Source organism: Argentina silus, assembly GCF_951799395.1.
Source record: "Argentina silus genome assembly, chromosome: 4".
Lineage (NCBI taxonomy): Eukaryota > Metazoa > Chordata > Actinopteri > Argentiniformes > Argentinidae > Argentina > Argentina silus.
The window spans coordinates 4,108,152-4,132,107 of NC_139658.1; the positions used below are offsets into that span (position 1 = coordinate 4,108,152).

The 23,956-nt window shown below is 41.5% G+C and overlaps 1 protein-coding gene across 2 annotated transcripts in view; it reads left to right on the forward strand.

Moving 5' to 3' along the window:
• The window catches only part of fhit (fragile histidine triad diadenosine triphosphatase), a 158,740-nt gene extending 139,475 nt beyond the window's left edge, over positions 1-19,265 (forward strand). For both annotated transcript variants that reach the window (XM_083667766.1, XM_083667767.1), the window contains 2 exons: positions 18,703-18,813; positions 19,055-19,265. In XM_083667766.1, the coding sequence (XP_083523892.1) occupies positions 18,703-18,804 (102 nt within the window). In that variant the 3' untranslated portion in view covers positions 18,805-18,813; positions 19,055-19,265. The remainder of the gene's footprint in view (positions 1-18,702; positions 18,814-19,054) is intronic.
• The last annotated feature ends 4,691 nt before the right edge of the window (positions 19,266-23,956 follow it).

Sequence of the window (23,956 nt, forward strand, 5' to 3'; positions counted from 1 at the left end):
AAAGATCATTCTCGAGTTGTGTTTTGCATGCTAACACTGAATGTTTATTTTTTATTTTTTTTGCTTTTTGTCTCGTGTCTAACATAGACATTAACCATTAGATGATGAGGCTTTTTGTCTACTCTCTTGTAACAGTTATAGAAGCCCTACATTATATCCATTAGATCGAAGTGTTCTTGTGATATCCGTATAGTGTTTTTGCTATACACATGTAAATGAAATGGAGAGTGGGGACTAGGGCTGCGTTTCCCAGCCCCTGTGACTGACAGGTCAAATTGACTCCCAGGCAGACAGCCTGATGAACGGATGGAGGAGAGGGGGATAAATCACAGAGGCGTTTGTGCTCTTCGCCGCTCCTCGCCTGTCACAATATCGAACAGGTGACGGCTCTGCAGAGCACCAAATCCCATTACCAATAAAGTCCCCCATGCATTTGCATGTTAATTAGCCTCTATCAGATCTTTGTGTTGTTATCACAAGATGACAGAATTAATCAGCCATTAAAAGAGTGTAATTAAAATAGAAACTGCTATGAGGGAATGCCCATAAAATCAACGTCGGCTGTAGGCAGTCACAGGTCTCTAACTGCGGTGTTGAAGGGACATTCTCAAGGCCATGACATTAAGAGAAGGAAGGGGGAGAAAGCTATGGTTATCAGGTGTGAAGGGTACAAATGTGGTCTTGGAAAGCCAATCGTTCTGTCCCATCAAGGTGCGCTGTGAGCCTACTAGCCGCATGGGTTGATGATTCAATTGAGGTGTTCACCAGTTTGTGCTACTTGTCCTGTAATCTGGTATTGCCTGAAGTACACACTCATCTGTCTTTAAGGTGTCATTTTATTCTATGGTTGGTGGCTCCCCTTCAATGATGTGATGTGTGATGTTGAGTTTTTTCAGTGGTACAAAACAGAGGGTTGCTCCTACTAAACCCAGTTAGTGAAACCATTTGTGGCATCAACCATTAGTGACACAACCTAGCCATCATGCTTCGCCCTCATCTTATTGGACCAGAAGAGAGAGTTTTGGTAGAATCTTTATTGTTTTGCTTATTAGGGTGCTAAAAAAGCTTTTGTTTTGCTTTAAAAGTGTGATGTTGTGAGCAGACTTCCCCCACCCCCCCCATCATACACACTAGCACACACACACACACACACACAAGCGTTCTTGCAGTTGGTATGCAATATTTATGCTGTCGCCATGTGTTCAAAGCCTGCTGGGACTTTCGTTGGTTTTCTTAGGGGGCTGAATGTGTCTGAACACAGCTTTCAGACTCCCTCAAGGTTTTCCACAACTTCACCATCTGTCCAGAAATAAAAGAACAACACTGCTTCTTTGTCTCACATGGAACATTGATGACAATAGGCATGAAAAGACTATGGGCTCTAATGTGCTTCTGCTAAAGAGTTCTGCCTACCACAAAGTTTTAGTTGATAGGGTCGTTAAGTTTCCGTGGCCGTTGGTATTTTCATTCAGCAACGTTTCAGTTAGCATAGAGGCAGAGGGCAGGTCCCCGGCAGTAAGAGGGTGGGGGTAACTGAATATGACATGCTAAGTTTGTGTTGCTCACCAAAGTCTGGGAGGACCGCTTTTGTAAAGGCAAAATCTCTCTCCCTGTCTATCTGTGCCTATACAGTATATACTGTATTATGTAATAGTCATACAGTCATACTGTATTATGTAATAGTCATACAGTCATACTGTATACTGCCTCAACAATACATTTAAATTACATTTATGGCATTTAGCAGACGCCTTTAACCAAAGCGACTTACAACAAATACATTTGTCTAAGTAAGTGAATCATCTATCCATCAGTCATCATAAGATAAAGTAATCTATGCTAGGACCAGGGGCTCTTGGCAGTCGCGATGCTTGATTTTTTATTAATTTATTTATAGTAGAGAAACTGTACAGGGGGGTAGTGGGGATGAAGAGGCCTTTAGGAGGGACAGTTAAGATGTAGCCTGAAGAGATGGGTCTTCAATCTACGGCGGAAGATAGGTAGTGACTCTACACTAAAAGTTGGTTAATTCCTTAAGGTGTCCAATGAAACCTCATGCTGTGATGTTAATAACCCAAGGAGAAGCTGTCCCAGACCTGTATGTTTACATCTAGATCAAAGTCAGAGACAGCTCTGTCAACTTCCATTCCTCACACACTGACTGTATAGAACACACCAGCCAGGCCCAGCTAACTCTGCTTGGTCAGTTCATGTACACATTGGATCAATAGCAATACAGAACGTTGCTTTTAAGTGGAAGGGACACAGCGGAGCGAGGGAGAGAGAAAGAGAGAGAGAGAGAGAGAGAGAGAGAGAGCGAGAGCGAGTAATCCCATTCTCCACCGGTGTGCGATTCAGACTCAGAAATCAATGGTGCTTAATAACTAAACAACCTCCTCCAAATGTACTCATTGATGTTCTGACAGGTCTTATTTGACACAGGTTTGTGTGTGTCCATCGGGAGGTGGCACTGTTTTTTAAACACCGACTGGTGTTCTAGCAGTCTCAGCTCTCCTTACCAGAGTCTTTCAGTACTGTTGGTAATATGCAGCTGTTAGCAGAAAAGTTCTCGCCTCAGATGCTCCGAGGACACTCATTTATCATTGAGTATTCAGGGGGAATTTAAAATGCCATAGAATATGAATGTACCATTACATATACAATTAAGCCTGAACGAGACAATGGGGAGACTCCGCGCAAGCTGTACCACTGTGCTTTTGGTGAGAGTAAAACTGGATGAGAGAAAGTTTCATATCTGCCTGTGTAACTCACACAGCAGTATGCCTAAGCATTGTATTGTGACATACAGTAACTACTTTTACTTTGTAAATAGACAAATGATTTATAGTTTTAGATGGGCATATCAAAGTGTCCAAAACAAGTTGCATGGCAAGGATGAGAGGAAGAGAGAAAGAGAGGGAAAAAAAAGAAAAACACATTAAAGCCACCCCCTCAGTGCGAGGTGAATGTTACGGGAGAAGAGGCGGTCCACTGTTTAATAAGTGGGACACCATATTACCACCCACACAGAGAGGCCCCTTACCTACTGTAGGTTGAAAATACATCATTTTTCATAATTAGTGATTTTGGGTAGGGTTGGTCATCTGGGTTTATCCCTAATTTCATCCACATCCAGATTTAAAAGTAGGACATGGAAATAGCTACTTAGAAACAATTGTCCTTCCATAAATCCTGTAATTTACATTTTGATTAATGATATTGGCAATGGCTTAGGCCTGTGAAGTGGCTACCCCAATGTGTGCACACTTCAAGATATAACTACCACAAAAAATCTAGAAAAAGAGTAAACTACAATGCAGTACAGAGAACATAGAGTCCTTTATTTAGTTTGTATCTTTCTCGCCCTGCATGTTACCCATCTTACCCTACATGTATTGTCTAGCAAATGACTTACATACCATGTATGTGTGCATATTGTAGATTGTTATCTATTTGAATGGCTTAGTATTCATCTGAAGTGCCAGACATTCAACAAGACAGTCATATTTACTGTCACTGTTCTTGCTAAGAATGCTAATATTACACAAGTCCTTCCTCTGACTAATTTGCTCCTGCACAGCATTTGACAGTTGACAGAGGTTTGTTGTTCGCTCTCCATTTGATCATATTCTAATTTGACAGCTGTTTCATTTCATACAAAGGACCCCATGTGGCTTTTCTATAAACATACCTCTACTCGAACATACCCAATTGTACATCATTATTATTAAGTGGAGTCTGTAAAGAATTGCCATCAGAAAATGTATTTATCAATTCTTTTTAAATTATTTTATTTTATAAATGTCTCTTTTATATCTCCCATTCATTTCTTAATTAGGTGGTTATTGTTATTCATGAATTCATGTTTTGCACTTTTAGTCCATTGAAATCACTGGTGCCAACCTTTTTAATACTTACACTTTGTATTTAGTTTTGATCTGTTGCTTTAGAAACATTAGACATAATTATACATTATTGTAGTTGCCCTATAGACTTCCATAGTACATAGGTCTAAAACTGCACAACTCAAATGTACCATTGACATCAGTGTGTGATGTAGAGCCACAGGTCATAGAGCATTCCATTACTTCAACAGCTGTTGATTGCTTATCTTGGATGTATTTGATTTGAAACAACAAGGTTGTAAGGTTATTCTACACCCACACATTGACATCACTCACTTTTGTTTCCAACATCCCACCTATCGCCTGAGATGTGATTATGTTAACACAAAGTGTTAAGGGTAATTTAGAGGTCCAAGCCACAAAGTGGCAAAGACAAACAGAAGGACAGACACACAGACACACACACACCCAGACAGACAGACATACCCTGACAGAGACAGACAAACAGACAGACACACACAGACACAGACAGGCAGACAGAGACACAGACACAGAGAGACATATAGACATAAAGACATACACAGACATACAGACAGGCAGACAGACAGGATAGGATAGCCAATAGATAGAAAGGACAAATTCAACAAGGCTATAGACTGCAAATGTCTGTTGTACTGAAAGATACAGTTCAGGAGAGAGAGCCACAATGCGCACTTGTTACTCCTGCAACCTCTTCACTGCAGCCTCTTCGCCAAAGGATGTGTGTGTGAGAGAGAGAGAGGAGAGTTAGGACGAGAGTGTGTGTTAGATACAGACAAGAGAGAAAGAAGGGAGTGAGAAATAAGTGACGCCTTGCGAATACCTTCCTCCAAATACCTTCCTTAGACGGAGCAAAAAAAAACAGAATTCAGTTTTACCTTCAGATTTTCTTTCTTTTTCTTCAATGTTGCAAACTAGCATAGGAAACAACTCTCTGAAAAAGAATCCTACCCGGTCTGAAAAGATGACACACATAACAACAAGCAACCATTCTATGGGCACGTGGGGGGAGGGTTCTTGGAATGTAAACATCCAATGAAGCATATTCTGCCATCGCTCCATCCATTTCAATCCAAACCAGAACGGTTCATCTAAAATTCTCCAGACCTCCAAAAGATGCATGAGAACAACGTGATTTGGAGGTATGGTGACGCGAGACTAGATACAGACAAAAGATAGGAGGGAGTTAGAGAGACAAGACAGGAGAATTAGGAGGAGGGAGAGAGTGTGCAGAACGTAATCATCTATAAGGCATACGTAAGCAGCTTGGACCCTGATGTTCGCTGCTCTCAGCTATATTTATTTGTGATTTTCTCCATTGACAGAAGCTTTGTGGCACTTCAGTCGCTATTGTCATGTGCTGATCAAATCCCTTCTGTTCAAGAGTCATTTAGGGAGCCAGCCGTGCTCTCCTGGTGGGGATCATTAAGGATAGAGTAGGTACACAAGCAGGCAGCCTTGATTCCCTCTAATATATCCACAAATGTGCCGAGCCTCTCTTCCCCAGAAAAAGCGTCATCTGTCTGGACATCTGGTGTTTATCCCACTTTTCCATCATGACAGCTATTCGAGCATGTCATTGCAAAAATTAACGTCAAATTCAAATGTCAATCTTAATAGCAGCTCTTTAGGTTTTCTTTATCGTCGCTGTAATGCACAGCAAACTTGGCTTTTGTCGTCCATTAGAGGTCAATTTGAGATAATTCTGATCTTGATTGGCAAGGGCAAAGCTGTTTCGCTGCCGGTTGCAGTTGAACACATTCCACGAAGCAGAGGCTACAGTACTTCTGACAATGACAACATTTGCTTTGATAACAGTCTCTGCATGACACCTTGTCTCTTCTTCCTTTGTTTTTAGTAAATGGAGTGAGTATTTTAGGTTGTTTTACCGTTGAGATCAATAATGCAATGCATAGATGTGCTAGATTGTGTGTGTGTGTGTGTGTGTGTGTGTGTGTGTGTGTGTGTGTGTGTGTGTGTGTGTCTGTGTCTGTGTCTGTGTCTGTGTGTCTGTGTGTGTCTGTGCTTCTTTGTATCTCTATTCCTTATTCTTTTACAGTGACACACCTTTTTAAGCTAAGATAGCAAGACGTCCACACTGTTAACTACTGTAAGAGTGTCGCCTCAGTGTCCAGGTCAACACAGGTGTGTCAGGATAGTGTCACACAGGAGGACACAACTTCAATGTCAGCCTGTGCCCTTTTATACTAGTGAGAAGTGAAGACCCATGGACCAACACTGGCTCAATTAGTGCTTGGGACCTCATGTAGTTTATCCCTGTCCCATTTACTAACCCTCCACAAAGGTTGTCTGCTTGGCTTCTCAGGGGGAGGGATGGAGGGAAAAAAGAGAGCAGGACAAGTTGTCATGCTGAGTAATTAGTGTTCATGGGCCAGGAGGGGACGGTGGTATGTTGTGACACACACCAGATTGTCCACCAGTCCACTGAGAGCCCCTGTCACCATCCAGAGGGCCCAGTCGAGGGACAACCTACACCCCGCCCCACCCCCCACCCCTCTCCCGGTCCCCTGTCCTTGCATTTTCAATATTTTTGGCGGAGAAACTGAGGTAGTTTTTATGTGACAGATATCTGTCACAGAGCAGGAAACAACATTGTTCAAAATAACTTTTGAAAGCACAGTACATGTCTCTCTGCATGTTTGTTTTGTCTGAATGTGGTCTTTTTTAACTCATTTTGACAGCTGATCACTTTGTATTAAGACAGGAGACGGTTGGCTCATTAAGTAGTGACATTTTCACATTCTCAAAAAAAATAAAAATCTGCGAACCGTGAATTACTGATGGTACACCTAAATGAGACAGAATACATTAATTCCCCAAATCAAAGTGCCATCATGCTGGAGTTCACGGTAGGGCCATACACTGTCTGTTTTAGTAATTCAGTTTCGCTGAAGGGTAGCTTAGCGCCAAGGTAAATGACAGTTATTGCTGCAGATTCCTGTGGGCAGAAATCATTACTTTAATGCAAGAGAGAGAATAACTGGGCAGTGTTTTAATATGGATTCAGAGCAAGGTGGTTGGCAGAGAACAGAGTTTCTGAGGAAGAGACAGAGGGAGAGATCATTCAGGAAGGAGAGAGAGAGAGAGAGAGAGAGAGAAAGAAAGAAATAGAGTGGAGGTAGAGAGAGGTAAAGAGAGGAGAATAAGAGGTATAGATGGAAAGAGAGCTGCCAGCCGATGGGACAGAGACAGAAGGTCAGGCATTTGATAAAGGTCAGCTGCTCTATCCTCTGTCAGTGCATTGGGCTCCAGCAGATGTCACAATGGTATGGGGGATATAAGACTTCTCATCAAAGCACTGTTTTCCCTTTAAACCTTTGTGTTCTCTGCATGAAAGTCAAGCTATCAATTATTATTTCCTGACCACTATCCATCCAGAATTATTTTTTTTGTGTCTTGGCTGCTGACTTTCATTATCAAAAGGATGTATGAAAATGTCATTAGATTATGCAAACTAACTTTTGAAAAGATGTTTAAAATGTGACTTACTTTCCGACAAGGTACAATTAATTCATAACAACTTAATAAACACGCAAAGGACGCTGATCTGTATGTGTGAAAATAAAATTAGTTAAATCATTGTTGACTGTGCATTTCCCTCCAGTTCAGTACTTTTTTATAGCAATATACACTAGTATAGTATAGTATCCAAATTCTTTTAGAGAATAACTACTATGATAAACACAAAAGTCAGAGTTACATGCATAGATATCAAGTTAGAATTTGGCTCTCAGTGCAACATGTAATCAACTGTCTAACATTTTACATGCATTTTCACAGAGCAGGACCATGTTTCAGAGCTTGCTTAAGTAGCACCTACACTCTCCTATGTTAATGCACATGCTATAACACTTCATTCATTAGCTGCATAGAAGCTAGTCCCATAGCATAAAGTACTCCCTTCTGAGCAAGGCATTGAAATTAGCTCACAGCCCCAATGACCTCTTGTCATGGGAACATGGACATCACAGGCCTGGTGATTCCCTCTGTGGTACACTGAGGTGTTCCTTACGCAACCGAAGCGATGCTAGCTTAATAGTCATCTGTTACCATGTGTCAAATGTGGCATGCCTATTTAAGCATTCACCCCAGGGTGCAAGACGTGGTAATCATGTGGGCTCTCTACACCCTTTAATCAAAAAGGGAAATCCAGAAACATACATAAATTAATCAAATGGTCGGAAGGCTTAGAGATTCTGTTTGATGGCATTTAATTGAGGCGCCAGATGAAAAAATATAGAAAGTAAAAAATGGTGTGTTCTCGCTTTCGTCAGGGTATGAGAGAGATTGCCTGAGAGGAGAGACTTTGCAGTGCATCTCCAGAGTGGTAGTTCCTTTTGTAGGGTCTTATAGGAAGGCAGTTACAATAGTAAGGGTTGGCAAGGAAATGTGGCTATGTATTGTTAATAGCCAAGCATAACTTAATATTAATAATCTGACTCCAAGTAATTTAATTAACACTTATGTACAAAGAATCGTTGAGTTTGTGTTGATTAGTGCAAGAATGGTCACGTTAGAGTGAATCAAATGAGGCTTTAATAATACTGTACTTAACTAAACGTATACTTTATTAATTATTACAAGGCAATACATCATAGAAACATTTTACATTCACCCGCATGGTAAATGATAGAAAGAGAGAGGGAGTGAGAGAGAGAAATTACCACATGGTCACTTTTACAGTACTCAAAGGTTCAGCTGAGACCACACACCAAGACAGAGAAATAATCTGTCCCTCAACTTCTGTCCTTATACCCGACTTCCAACCATAGTATTTAAATTAAGAGCTGTTTACAAGGAGAACCAATGAGACCGCATCCTATTAATTATATTCATATGACACCACACAACACATTCCTGAGAGGCTTGTAAAACATCACAGAGAGATCACAGTCATTTGGTCCGTCGGGTGGAGGGATCTCAAAGAAGGGGGGCAGAATTTATGTCTCCCTCTTCACTATTATTTCATTAAGATGGCTGCCACTACAAAATACAATTACAGTATCACTGTCTCTTCGGTCTGGGCACCAAACCAAATGTTTGTGTTGTCACATTTACTGCATCAGTGTGTGTGGGGTGAAACATACGGGTGTTCTTGTCAAACTGAATATGTGGTTAACATTTATCCATTATTCAAAAGTGTTACTTGTTCCCTGTGTTTGAAAAAAAAAAGGATCAGATTTGTGAGTTAATTACATCAGAACTTCAAATGCTAACTTTCTGCTAACTTGGAAACATGGTATGTTTGGAAAATGTCATCGCGTCATGAAAAAGAACAGATGTGCCCTCCATTTATGCAAAGAAATTGAACAACAAGAAAAGGAGTGACAATCAATCTCACAATATGTAATTACAGTAAATGACATGGGGCATGTACCTTACGTTGACGTACTCTTGTATGCTGACATGTTGAGGTTTTAGTGATTGCAGTTGCTTTAGCCTTGTCCATGTAGACGTTTTTAACTATCACCAGTTGTTGGAAACATCAGAAAATGACCAAGGAACCAGGAAAGACATAGTATAGGGACAGAAAATTATTGTAGAGACAATGTTGGATGGAAAGACAAAAGGGTAAAAAATGTCATGTCACTTACGCAGAGTTTGATGGACAGCCTGATGTGTCAAGTTCATAAAGTCACCCTCGATCTCATTTGGGAATCAACTCTAGTTACCATTCTATAGGCTGGTAGTTCTGGGCTCTCCTCCTACCTGGGACCATACTGTAGTATAACACACATCACCTACTGTATATAGAGTCCTCTTTATCTAGCTCCTCTTTGGTAAAATGGCGAGGATGACTCTGAGGTCAGGGTGACCTCTGGTCACCCTGAGGTCACTGCTTAATGAAAGCATGTCCTGTCTGACTTATGGGGTCCTGCCCTGCATACGGTATGACACCAAGTCGCCACCGGAGAAAATGGGGTTGCCAGGGGTTAATCAAGTCCAATTCCTCTCTCTGCTTGCGATATGATATTACCTGCTTGACTTTGAGAGGAACCCTGATTGTTCTGGAAGAGCCATGTGCTCTTCTGCTGCAGCTTCCTATGGCCTCAATGTTCCTGCTGTGCACAGTACAATACATCTGTCATATGTCACCTGTGTCTGCTTGCACCTACGGGTGTTTTTGATCAACCCATGTTGTGTAAAGGATAGCTACTTTATGCAGACTGTATTGTACATCTACTGACGCTTCTAATCCTGTCAAGTAAAGTTGATTTTCAAAGCTGCAGCTGTGTCAGCTCAACTCATTAGAACTTCAACTGTGATTGTAATTAAATATTATTCATTAAGGTAAGTGAACAACGGGTTGCTGTGCTCGTGGGTAAGTAATTACACATTAAAATAGTCAATAGATATCACAATTATTCATTGTATGAACACTAATTATGACAACAAGGAAATTAATAACATTACAATCCTTTTTGAAATAGGTGTACGCTGTCTACTGTACCAACTTAGATGAAAGCAGTTCAGAGTCTTTTTCACTGCAGTTTTCCTACAGAAAGACTCCAATAGCAGGGAATTGTTTCAAAAATAGTATAGATGGGGAGTAAAACCAGACTAATTGTTTTCAAATATGGCCTTTTGTGAATCGCGGACACAAGGAGCCAACCCCAGCAGGTGGGCAAGGAAATCTCATTCCTCCGGGGAACCCAGGGGGCTCAAGGTCCAGACCTGGTTTCTAGACGCCACCAGGTGCTAGTGGAGCAAATAAGACTCCTTTGTGATCAGGATCGTGGTCATGCACAAGGGGGAGAAGTAGAGGGAGATGGAGCTAACATTGGTCGTCCCCGAAACGCCATTGCCCCCCAGGTGCTGGACGGAGTGCGTGCTGAATGGGGTCCAGCAGATGATGCGATGGTTTTTGGAGGGATGGCCGCGGCTGGGATGAACATCATGCCGTGTTTGCTAAGGACCATCGACACTGTGCCCTTCACGCGAGATGCGGTGGCGGCCGCTACAGTCGGCGTGGAGGGACTGGCTCTGGCAGCTTTTATCTGCTGCCTTCGCGTGAGATCTGAGAACATGTGCCAATCAGCAAGTAATCGCTGAATGCCTTGCACCCAATTGGAGAGAGGATCAGTGCCTCAGCGAAGCGGACGCCCGAGCTGAGGTAACAGCTCTCCCGGATAACACCCGAGCCCTGACGGAGGTTGGGTAGTTCATTGAGGCAGTCCACGATGCGGCCCGCGTTGATGCCAACGTAGTAGCGGGAGTTCTTATGCAGTGCTGGAACGTAACCGATAGGCAGTGGGTGGATGGAGCCACCCTGGAGCAGCGTCTGGGATTCCTAACTCGTCTCCTGCACCTCCCGACCGATCAACAACACAAAAAGTAGTGTCCCAAGCGTGATTCGAACCAGCAACGTTCAGGTTGCAAGTCGGTCGGTTCATGCCTCCACCAACCCACAAACCTCCTTATGCAGTGTTCTGTCTTTCGTATTAACCTGCCTGTATAGCTAGATAACACGTTCACACAGAACATATTCTTTGGTCTGCAGAAACGATCCCCCAGAATGTATTAATTTGGAGACCGGGTTGCATATACTGCTATCAAAAAGGAAAACTGATAAAATCATATTGTCTATTATATACTATGTTTCCACAAGTCATATATCTGTCCATGCATGTATTCTTGCTGTACTCTGGCTAGAATTTCAGAATTCTGATTCAAAAGAATTTCTGATTCCCCCCCCCTCTCTCTCTTTCTCTCTCTCTCTCTTCCTCATCTCTGCCATCATGTGACTCACTACCTTGAGGCTAGTCTTAGCCTGAACTTGAGTATCTGGTGTGAGAGCTGGCTTCTCCTGGTACCAGGCCGTGTGGTGAGCCTATCTCATGTGGAGAGGACAGCAGGGGAGCACCATCATATTGAGAGGGTGGCCAAGCCACCAGCCAATGGGATCACTGCGTGTGTTCTCTCTTTCTTCTGACGGGTCCGTATTGAGGACCCTCTCGAGCTTAATCAGTGTGTCTGAGAATAGATGCGAGTTTGACAGGCTGTCAGAGAAAAAGGCTCCTTTAAAAAATCTGGGGAGTATAATTTTTGTTGGGTAATTATCGCACCAGCTGTTAAAATGTTTTTACATGCCATCAAGACGGCTTCAGTCACACAGGAAAGACAGGAGGAGAGAAGCTGGGGCAATCTGTTCTTACTGTTTCTTTCTCTTTCCCTCTCTCACTCTCTCTCTCTCTCCCTCTCTCCCTCTGGTTTTTAGTGTGTGAGCCATGAAAGTGTGACTGTCAAACAGACGGCAGAATCGGATAGGCATGGAAGCACACAATAAGAATAGGAATATGTGTAAATGCAAGTTGTACTGCACGGTAACCACCTTGACGGTTCAAAGCAGGTTAATGGTTACTGTACATGCACTGAAATGCTTTACAGTATGTGTTATGTATATTGTTTTTATACACTTCTTTGTACAGACTTTACATAGAGTGTACAACTGAGCATTGAACATACAGTAATATGTTGATTATGTTCTGCTGTTTTGCCCCTTTTGGAAAACATAGCATATATGCATAATATGTTAAGTGTGATGGAAAACTTTCAGTGAACAACAATAAATGATGTTTGGTCTCAGTTGAGTTTTAATGCATATACAAAGTTTAAACAATGTTGTTTAAAGCTGGATCAGCATTCCTTCACCAACAGTGTGGATTCAGGATACTTATGCTGTGGCTGAGGAGAGGACCCTCCTTTACTCCAATGCTCGTACATCATAGGTCTAGGGGTAAACATATCTTGCACCTGTTTGATGATAGAGAAGCTGGGAAAGAAGCGTAGGCGTTGTGAGCCACTATCTCAAACCTCACCCTGCAGTTAGGAGTGTTCCAAGGTCACATAACATATCTGATATGAGAGAAGGAGCAGTCGGTTTTGGTTCTTCCTCAGTCACATAATGGAAAATAACATTGGGTCACAATAAGGTCAATACATTTCATATATGACTTAAGCAAAATAGTACAAATACATTTTTTGCCATTACATAAGTCACAAGCACATTACTGATGTAGGGTACATAGAAAGTTGTGTCTTTGTTTCTGATGTAAGCTGGGCACAGGATTTAGTAGACCTGAGAACAGTGATAGTACAAAAAGTACTGCTGCCCCCATGCTATCACACTGACGCTAACCACCATTAACTAGCCTCTGTCATATTTAAAGGAAGCAAGAACAATTAACATCTTATGCCTTGAAGGAAATTTGTAATATCTTTGCCGGCGGCAACCATATCTCGTACGTTCATTATCGTTCTATATGTTATACTCCCAGTCTTGTTTTATAACCTAGCCAGCACAAACCATATGTAATGCTTATGTGTTGTTGCTGTGATACAATTATTACGAGCTGTTATAGGATGTGACTTACTGTATGGTCGGCCCTGTGGTCAGAAATAAATAATTCCTGTTCCAAAGTCAGTCTCTCCTGTCTGAGGTCATTGGCTATGTTCAGCAGCACAACAGTATGTTCATGTTCAGCAGCACAACAGTATGTTCATGTTCAGCACCACAACAGTATGTGAGTGTTCAGCAGCACAACAGTATGTGAGTGTTCAGCAGCACAACAGTATGTGAGTGTTCAGCAGCACAACAGTATGTTCATGTTCAGCAGCACAACAGTATGTGAGTGGGCCGAGCTCTCACTGTTACTACAAAGCTAAGTGTCATAGACTCAAATACACAGAGCTGTTGTTTGTGTGATCATTCTGTGATCCCAACCTTTTTGGTGCTTTTTAGGGGGAGTTTGGGGGAGAGTTTTCTTGTGACTCAGTTATCAAAACGAATGTTTCAAGCCAGGACCAAAACTTCAATTTAGACCAAAGGGGGGACTGGATTGCTACCCATCAATTGGAATCGTTTGTAGTCAGTGTGTCTGAACCACAGAGATATGTAACATCAATGTTGTTATGATTCTGTGTTTTGAACACCCACTATGATACTAAATGGACGCCCTGACATTGTCGATGATGTATGATAGTTTACTTAACACAACAAACTTGCTAAATTAATTCCTAAATTCAATGAAATTCCCTTCTGATAGTGTTGTTTATTCATTTGTGTATCTCTCAGTCATAATAAATCTTCCTATGCAAATTAGAGACCCTATAAAAACAAAGATATTAATTCAGAAATTGCATGAACTATTATCCTTGCATTAACATGGAATCAATTCAACTTATTGAGTGATTTGTCTGAATACTTATGTACATGAGGTATTTCTGTATGTCAGTTTTAATACATTTACAAAAATGTGTTTTTGCTTTGTCTTTCTGGGGTATTGTGTGTGGATTGATCCATTAATCCATTTTAAATTGAGTCTATAACACAACAAAATGTGGAAAAAGTGAAGTGGGTCTGAATACTTTCCGAAGGCACTGTATATACATATAGTATGTATATGCATTGACAATATACAGTACTTACACACAATATTGTTTTTATTATTGCTTGCTGCCACTTTTGTGACTTGCGACCAATGGGATTTACCTGTATAAATAATAGAAAATATGCATTAAACCATTGACCTTTTGGGAGATGAGGAGGACCTCAATTTCCATTTGATGTCAAGCATTGTAAGGGGTATACTCACATACTCACAATTTACAATGCTCCTTGCTACACAGATACTGTACTGTATGAGTAAGTAAAGGATATTATTAGCTGTATGACTTCAAATTGGACTGGCTTGTCTGATTTCCATTGTACAGTATTTACAGTATATAGTAATATCTATCATCAATGTCATTCTCATACTGTACATCAATAGCCATAGATTTGTTCTCGGAACTAGCTTTTGACCCTCTAAAACCCTGTTCTCCCCCATCCCACGTAACCTGAGAAATATTAATTCCACAAACGTCAATTTATGAGTAAATGGGTGTGACAAATGATTGAAAGAGGAGGTTGTATTCTCACTGTGAACAAAGCTTCGTCCTCTGAGGTCCTTTTTGTTCACTTGTGATTATCTGATGACCTCCAATGTGACATTGTAAGGGCACCGCATGTATGTCAGGGTCCCCGTAGTCAAGAGCGGAGCCTGATAGCCCGAGCTCAGTCTCCTTTCGCTGGAGTGCTGTGTTAAATGTCAAGAAGCTTGAACAAAACGTATTATGTTCCATGGCTCCACATTCCTGTCTTTAATAAAGCCATAAATTGATACATTAAATGGGGCCATAGGTGGGGGATTCACACAGTGAATTGCTTGGTGTGTGTGTTCTCGCCGATGTGAACCAACAGTTGCCATGTTCGCTCCGTATCACACAGCAAGGCAGCTTTCTAGCTACTGTACTGTACCTCCAGGTGAGGAGGACATTTCATGGGTATAAAAATTAGTATTCATGGACACACACACACATACTCTCACCAGTGCATGTTTGGATATCTGCTAGTGAAGACACGAGGGGATCAGCATTCCCTCTTGTCAGACACATGGCAGGGAAATAAGCCACACACACAAACACCAGGCCTGTCACTTATACATGTGCCTGCACACGTTAAGCAATAGCAACCGGCAGAGGGCTACAAAAGGAAGATTGCTTTACTACGTGGTACTGTAGGTTGGGGATTGGGAGGGGCGTACAGAGACTTAAAACCAAAACGTTGTAGGTTCATGTTGGCTTTGGGACCATTTTGACAAAAGTGCTTTTAGTGCTTTTTTTTTGTTTGACTAATTATTGTTGCTAATGCTAATGTGTGCTAATACCTTCCCCAGACAACTTACTCATAACCCTAACCACTCAACGTGTATGCCTAACCCCAAACACTCTAACCTAATGCCTAACCTTAACCTTAACCACTCAAAGTTAATGCCTAATACTGCCTAACCGCCACTTAAGTCGAAGTACTGCATAGTTGCGTTTGTTTTTAACCCTTTTAACCCTTGAAAGTAGTGCCTCATGGAAATGTGCAGATGTCACACTACAGTAATGTGCAGATCCTTTCTGCATGCATGTTTTGCTAGGAGACTGTGTTGTGCACACACACACACACACCGTATAATTTGTGTTTCCATGCTCATGCTGAGATGTTGTGATTATGCAAGTGAAGGAACCTGGTTAGCACACTGCAATGCATTGTTAAAGACTACACCATGATAACAACTGTGTACAGTATACCGAAGGTTACAGCCAGGTGACTTGACTTTTTACAAGGGTAAAACTATGCCAAAAATTCCAATTACCTTCAGACAGCCTCACGTGTTGTGCCTTTGCGCAGGTAAGGACACTTCATGGTTATCATCATCCATTGTAGATCTAGTCCTCAAGGTATCATTTCTCACACTTTGTATTTTCCCAAAGAAAGGCAATTAGCACACTAAAGTTCTGTGACATACAGTAACAGCTGTTGTGTCAGCATTTATAGGGGGGGGGCGGGGGAGTTTGGGGGTGGGAGGCCATTATTATGCAGAGAACAAACAGACTTGATTAATTCCTAATGAGCCTAACTTTGTCTGTGCGTCACAATCAATAACGTGATGAAGATTCGCATCAAGAAGACAAAGACAAGTCATGTTAATATTGCATGATTACATTGCATGCTATTAACAATTATTCTGCAATCCTTCGCCTAACTTAACATCCTAACTTATCTAACACAGAAAATGTTTTCAGTTTGTTCATTTTTGTATGGGAACTGCGAGTGTATTTTTCGTATTACTTAGAAACTTTATCTTGACCTGAAAAGCGTTTTGCTGTGATATGATGTATGATGCCCAGACAGTCACCAGCTTAACCATTGTAGCTAGTATCTCTAATGACATAATCCCAGATGCCAGATGGTATTTGGGTTGCAAGAACCGTATATTTGAGCTCCATAAATACGTAATGTCCCCCATGAAAATCGATTTGACACAAATTATGAAGTTTGGTTTACTGAGACTGCCATGTGTGGGTTGTAGTCATGTGTTGTAGTCTAATCATTGTTTTACTGTACTGAAAAAAAGCTATATCATCATCATCACAGAGAAATCTCTCAGCTTCTACTACTTCCTTCGCTCAGAGCAAAATGTGGTATTGATGTGAGTCCTCTCTACTTGAAATAAATTGTCTCATGCGATCACAAAGCACGCGATCATCAGCAAAGTAAGTTCACTTCGAGTTTTGCAACATGAAAGGAAATCTCTAACTGCATAACTACTCCCCCCCTGCCACACGTCCACACACACATACACACACACACACACACACAAACACAAAATCTAAGCCCCCCCCCCTCAACCACCACCCCCAACTCCTCCCTAGCCCAGCACAAATGTCATCCCCCAGTTGCAGTAGAAGTCTCCTTTGGGGGGGTAAACGGAGGAGATCCTAACACAGTGTGATTGTTCTGAGACAAGGCTTGGCTGGGGTTGGAGGAGCAGTGAGTTCCAGCCAACCCACGCAAGCAGGCTGGCTCAGAGCTGAGGGCACTCTCTGGCAGTGGGGGGGCCACTGTGGCTCCCAAGGGCCCTGGAGAGATGACCCACCACCCAACCCCCTAAGTCCTTCTCATGTCCCAACAGTCTGATGATGGGCCATTCAGTGCTTCTCCATGGCACACGATCCGACAAGCTCTCAAGCCGGGGTCAGGTTGTGTAATGTAACAGAGAAATAGCCAACAAAACAACAGCACTTGTCAGTGTTGGAGGGAGAGAATGTATTGAAATAATGACCCCCTGGTGTTTTAGCTTCCAGACGGTTTAGGGAGCAGAGCAAAGAAACGTTTGAAATCTATTTCATGTCGAATCATTCTACTGCCTTGAGAACATAAAACCTCTCCCTGTGGTCCGTGCTACGCTGTTACAGTTAGGCACTGTGTCTGCAACTGGTGGGTGTTTTTAGGCGTACAGATTTCCACCTGTTCTAACCAAGCATGCCGAAAACATGTTACTGGAGATAAGCTGAAATTAACTCAAGGACATAAATAGCAATATCACCGGCTAGTTTTGAGCTTTTACTTCCTCCATTGTTTATTTCATGTATTCACTGTGGCATGAAATCCATCTCATGTCCAGCAATGTGTTCTAGCCTTTGGGGTCTCCCTGCAACTTAGCATCATCTTAACAATAGCCCCACCATGACAATTCCCAATGTGGTGCCTTTGCAGTTAAAGACCACTCTCCTGCTGTTGTGGCTTTATGGTTCAGAGAGTATGTATTTCATCAGGTTTTACCCCCCACCCTGTCAGCTCTTCTGTCCTGGGGGAGGCATTAGTTTGATGAAGTACATTGTTTCCCTCTCAAATCTACCAACAGTAGACAAAAACAGCAACAACAGGAGCGGGTGTCAGAATGTGTCACAGTCAATGTTTTATTTTTTCCCCCTGACGTGTCTGGACTCGATGAACCATAATGGCTCCCGCTTGTTTACGTCATTGGAAGGCTTGAGATGTTTCTATTTCAGACGTCAACTCTGCTTGTGCTTGAAAAGACTAAATGAGGGGCAAGATTGTTGTTGTCGTGGTTATCGTTGCTATTGATGTTGTTTGAGGGGGTTTTTCTACCACTGGTCATGATCCTGGGCGTCCTGAGGCGTGTTTCATATTCTGTAATCTAGTGGAACAGCCAGGTACACAGCGACTACCAGTTGCTAATGTATCTGCTAACCTCTGGTCAACAGCTTTGTTTGTTCTGCTACATTGAGACAACAGTATTATTGTAATTACTGCTACTATTATGAAAGAAATGGAAAATGTGGTCAAACTACCCCCAATTAAATAATTAGATTGCGTGTGTGTGTGTGTGTGTGCGTGCGTGCGTGCGTGCGCATTTGAATCGCTACTGAGCATAATAATGAGCAACATGTGTCTGGGCAGCTCCAGAAGCACGACCGGGAGAGTGAGGACATCCCCTCAGAATGGAGAACGGAGGAGGAGATGGCCGCAGAGGCCTCAGATCTGAGGAAACAGCTCAGCTAGACCAATCTGGTAAAGTACCACCTACAATATTTTTCCATTGATGTTCAACTTATTTCTTCGCCATGAGTGATTTGATCATTGTTTCTCATGAAAACATCAGCCATTGAAGGAAATGATATGATACCTAACATAACATATGTTATTTGCAGAGTTGTTAATTAAATTGTTGACAGTGGGTTGATTACTGTTGAGAGCATAAGTTAATCATAAGTCTCTTTTTGTATCCTTTTTGTATCTTTTTGTCTTCTAGTATCCTGTTTAACCACATCCCAGGAAGTTCCATCTGACTGAAGTTGCTAATGTTCTGTTCAAATACTGATGTGGAACATTAAAGTTTTTTCAATGTAATTGAAAGTGTTTTTGTGATGAATTTATGATCTAAAAATAACATTTTAATGAAACAAAGTTGTTTTCTTACCTCTAGGCCCTATTGCTCTGTCAGCTAGCATCAGGCTAGTTTAGCCGCTGTTTGAACGTGTTCCCCAACAATTGGCAATTGACTGGTTTATGCTGCACCTATGAGTCTGGAAATCGTAATTTCTTTGTCAAATCAATCATGGGTTTCGCTAACCTTTAGCCAAATTGTCTGGAGAATGGCAAGTTGAGTCTAACCGACCTGGTTGCTTGGTCTCATTAGTCTGAATTCTCCCATGTGCGTGGAAAACCTCCAACAAGCACTGAGTCTCCAACAAACGCCTGTCTCCAATAATAGCTGGGCCACTAGTGATACTGAAGATAATAAGCACCAGTCCCTAAAAAAACTGTGGCAAAATACTTGGTTTACCGGTATGTATTCTCTGTTGATATTAACAGATTATGAATGCGTGTGACCGTTTTGACATTACCTGTATGTATTCTAAAGTCTGACAGCTCTTTGTATGGAAACGATAATAAATTACCATATACTTACTGTATATCAATAATAATGTTGCTGGATATTTGTTCTCAGTATGGTATATTCAGCTCTGTCATATCCTGGGCATGAGTAGCAACAATACTGTCTCAAATATGCACCAGGTGTGCTCCGTGATAAAAGCAAATAAACACCCAGGCTACTAAAGGTTTTGCAGGTATTTCCATGAGTAATATGTTTTCAGGATTATTAATTATGCTTTCTATTTAATCTTTCTAAATTTGGTGAACCACAAGTAAGGGGGAAATGTAATTAGGATAGTGTGCAAAGTGGCTATGCAATTTAGAATATTGGACATTTGAATACCTGGTGTTTCACAGAGAAAATGACGCTATTACAATTGCGATAAAACATGATGCCGATACCATTGAATGTTTTAAAATATTACGGTCATGAATTTGTACTAAATAAAATAGCCCTAAGCATGAACACAATTTGAATGACCCCTAGTGGAAAGTGAGGTGATTTCTGGAGGACACTGCAATTGAGGTCATGGTAAAACTTAAGTGTGCTCTAAACCACAGGTGCTGAGGAAAGAACGATAGGCAGCTGTGAGTCTACATTTTGCATGCACGTCTCAGTTGGGTTTAATTATTCTCTTGCACTTTTTAAAGCACATTTTGGGGGAGTTAAATGTTTTAGAAACATTTATTTTGTGCTGTTACTGACACAACATTTAGGCCTATAGTTGTCTTTGTTTTTGCTAGTTTTTATCAAGAATTCTCCTTGGCATCAGTTCTACATTTTCTTAAATCAGTGCTAGTAACAACATTTAAAAGGTCTTCTAAATCCAATAGTCACAGCTATGCATATGCATGTGGCCACCTCCATGCTAAACACCAGTGGATAACAAAGAAAACATGTGGCTGATAAAGAGGAGCAGCTGCTTTGAGATCTGTGAAATTGTATAAACCTATCTTTACTGTGCCGTAGGAGACAACAAGCCTGCCAAAAAGCCACCTGAAGGCAATCCTGTAGATCTGTTTGCACTTTGCTATACTGTATGTCATGAAGTTGTAGACAAAATAGGTGTTTGGAGTCATTTTTGTGTTGAAGTGTACAGTAGGCATAAGTTCATAAGTACAGTAGGCATAACGTGTAAGCCATTCGTCTGGAATCTACTTTTTTACTTAACTATACGATTTAAACTGTGCCCTTTGGATGTCAATGCTATTTGCGTCTGCTACAATCTGCATGGTCTGTTTGTATGAAGGTTCCCTGTATTTGCTGCTCTCCATACAGTAATGCTAATTATTTTGATAATGATAGACTTCTTGCACCATATGTTCAGAGGCACTCTTATTTAACCTCTTATTTAACCTCAGTTAAATGTGTACTGAAACTTCCTTCAATTAATGTGTAAAGTACATTGAAAGCATTGCCCAGGACTGGTTCTCTATGCTAGGTTGACAAATGGACAACAGGAAACAGTGAGAATCGAACTCCAACATTCGTCATCATTCTCAGAGTAGCAGTACGGTGGCATTATGATTGAAGCAATGACGAGAGTAATTGATTGAATCCTGGTGGTTATGGCTGATAAATAGCACTATGCAGGCTATATTGATTTTCATTCTTTTATCGATGTTGGAACAAAATGTCAGTCGTGCCATTTACTCAGCAGGGGCGTGAAAATACAATTCTGTCATTGAAATAGGTGTCTGTGCCTGTGGCTCTCTGTGGTAATCTAGCTGTAAAAAACCCTGTGAATTTTAAAAAGCCCTGTGAATTTTACACAATATTATTAAGCATGGGGGAATTCTTTAAGGCAAATCATTCATTCAGAGTCCAGAAAGGAAATCCATCAAACATGCATGGGTCCGGCAAGATGAAAAAACACAGAGAGGAAAACTTTACATACACGGTTCATATCTGATCTTAGCTTAAGGCCTGACTGTATACCCCCATAATACAAAATAATTAGCAAGCACATATTAAAATAGGATATTGTTAAAGCATATTGAATATAATTAGCTATCACAGAGAGAAGTTGATATAAATTGCACATGCTGTAGAATGGAATTCCAATTAGAGTGCACGTCCAGATTCTATTAAATGGATGACTCACAGGGTTCTTATTTACTGAGGTATAGTTTAATTACCTCTCCGACATGGTTATAGGGCATAATGACTCCATACATCTTTCATAGTATAACCAGGCGTCTGTTGGAGAGACACCATGAATCAATTTGCGTATGTACACAACACCGAGATTGGACACCAAAAACTTATCTGACAAATATCTTGTTTGTACTTAAAGAGAATGTCTGCTTCATTGAAGTACAGACAGATACAAAGTTGTATTACAATGATTTACATAACCTGAACGCTCAGATATTTTTTAGAAAAAAAACTATTGATATAGACATGCAAAATAAAACTGTAGGAACTAGTTATCTTTTTGCAGAAGTTGAGAGGATCTAAGAAAACAAAGCACAGTTTTTTGTTCCCCACACACACATTTAGCCTTTCAAATGTTGACGATATCCCCGGAACCATCATCAGAGATGCATTTGTACGTGCCAGCATGGGAGTTCAGCATTACTCAGACATGGGGATGGAGACCTCACACACACATAACCATCACCATTTAGAGGTAATAGCCCCAGAGAAGAAACACATTTGCCGGTTTAACCAAATGGATGTGTCCTACATTATGTGTGCTTTTGGACAATGAGAAAGCCGCCTTGCTAATGTTCCTCTTCTCTCCCCCCTGGGTTTTCATCATAAACACCATCATTCTGAGGATGAGCAGCTCAGGGTAAGGAAACTACCCCATTAATGACTAGGTATTAATGCCCGGACCATCTTATTAGGGTAAAGTGCATCCCTACAGCACAGGGGGTGCATCCCTACAGCACAATGGCAGAAGGAAAAAAAGAAAATCATGGTCAGAGGTAGAGAGAGACAGACCTGTGTGCACTGACGGCTGACAAAAAAACACTTGCTTTTCATTTCGATCACGCTTTATTTGGAGAGTCCCCTAGACAAATAAGTCCCCTAGACTTAGGGGAGGGGGTGTAACCATGTGACGTTGCTCTCCCTGAGTGAGAGAAGTGCGCACATCTGGCACATTTCTCAAACGTGCAGTTGTTCACCTTTAATGCCCTTTAATTATACACACGAAAACTACACTGGCTGTGTGCATGCACTAATGAGCGCGCAAGCTTGTAGCGTGGCGTCTCAAATAAAAGAGACACAGGCAAAAACAGGCATACATATCATGTAACCTAACCCTAACCCTTTCTTTAACCACTCGAAATGAATGCGTAATACTGCCTAACTGCTACGTAAGTCAAAGTACTTTGTAGTTGCTTTGCTAATGTAGTGTTTGTTTTTTTCACCCCTTTAGTAGTGCTCTGTTGAAACATGCAGATTCCACGCAACAGTAACATGCTGATGAGCACATTATGGTGGCCTTGTACTATTACTGTTACTGCATGTATGTTTTGCTATACTGTGTTGGGTTTGGTCTGATCTTGGCTTTAGTTGATTAGCCCAGACAGTTTTGAGATGCATATTTTGCTTTCTTAGAGACTGAATAGTCATATTTTGGGCCCCCCATTCATTCTGGTCACAGACAACGAAAATGCTAATTTGTATTACAGTGTAACAACATGACTTTACAGATAAAGTCATTACAAATAATGTAGACAAAGTCTTCAGGGATAGATTCTGTCACAATATGAATTGGATAGAGTGGAAGGTGCTTTGGACATATTTTTATAATTTCCCGAAATATGACTACTAAGGTTAAGGTTAGTGACAGTGAATAGTTGTTGTTGACAGTTAGTAGAACTGAATATCTACCAACCATCTATTTGGGGCGATACAAATAGTGTTAGTATTGTGAGGAAATAGTCATGGGCCTTCTGTGTTACGGTTCCTCCTCCTAACCGACCCTCTGGCACCACCTTGAGGCCCCGGCGATCATACGGTTCTGGTGGCTCGCCATGGAGTCAGATACCCGGGAGTATGTCACCACGTGCATCATCTGCGCCCGGAGCAAGGCGTCTCATCAACCGCCGGCCGGACTACTACAACCCCTGCCTATCCCCCGCCGCCCTTGGTCCCACATAGACCTGGACTTTGTGACCGGTCTCCCCGCCTCCCAGGGTAACACCGTGGCACTTACCATCATCGACCGGTTTTTGAAGTCCATACACTTCGTCGCTCTCCCCAAACTCCCCTTCTCTGCCGAGATCGCCGACCTCCTAGTGATCTATTGGTGCGACTCCA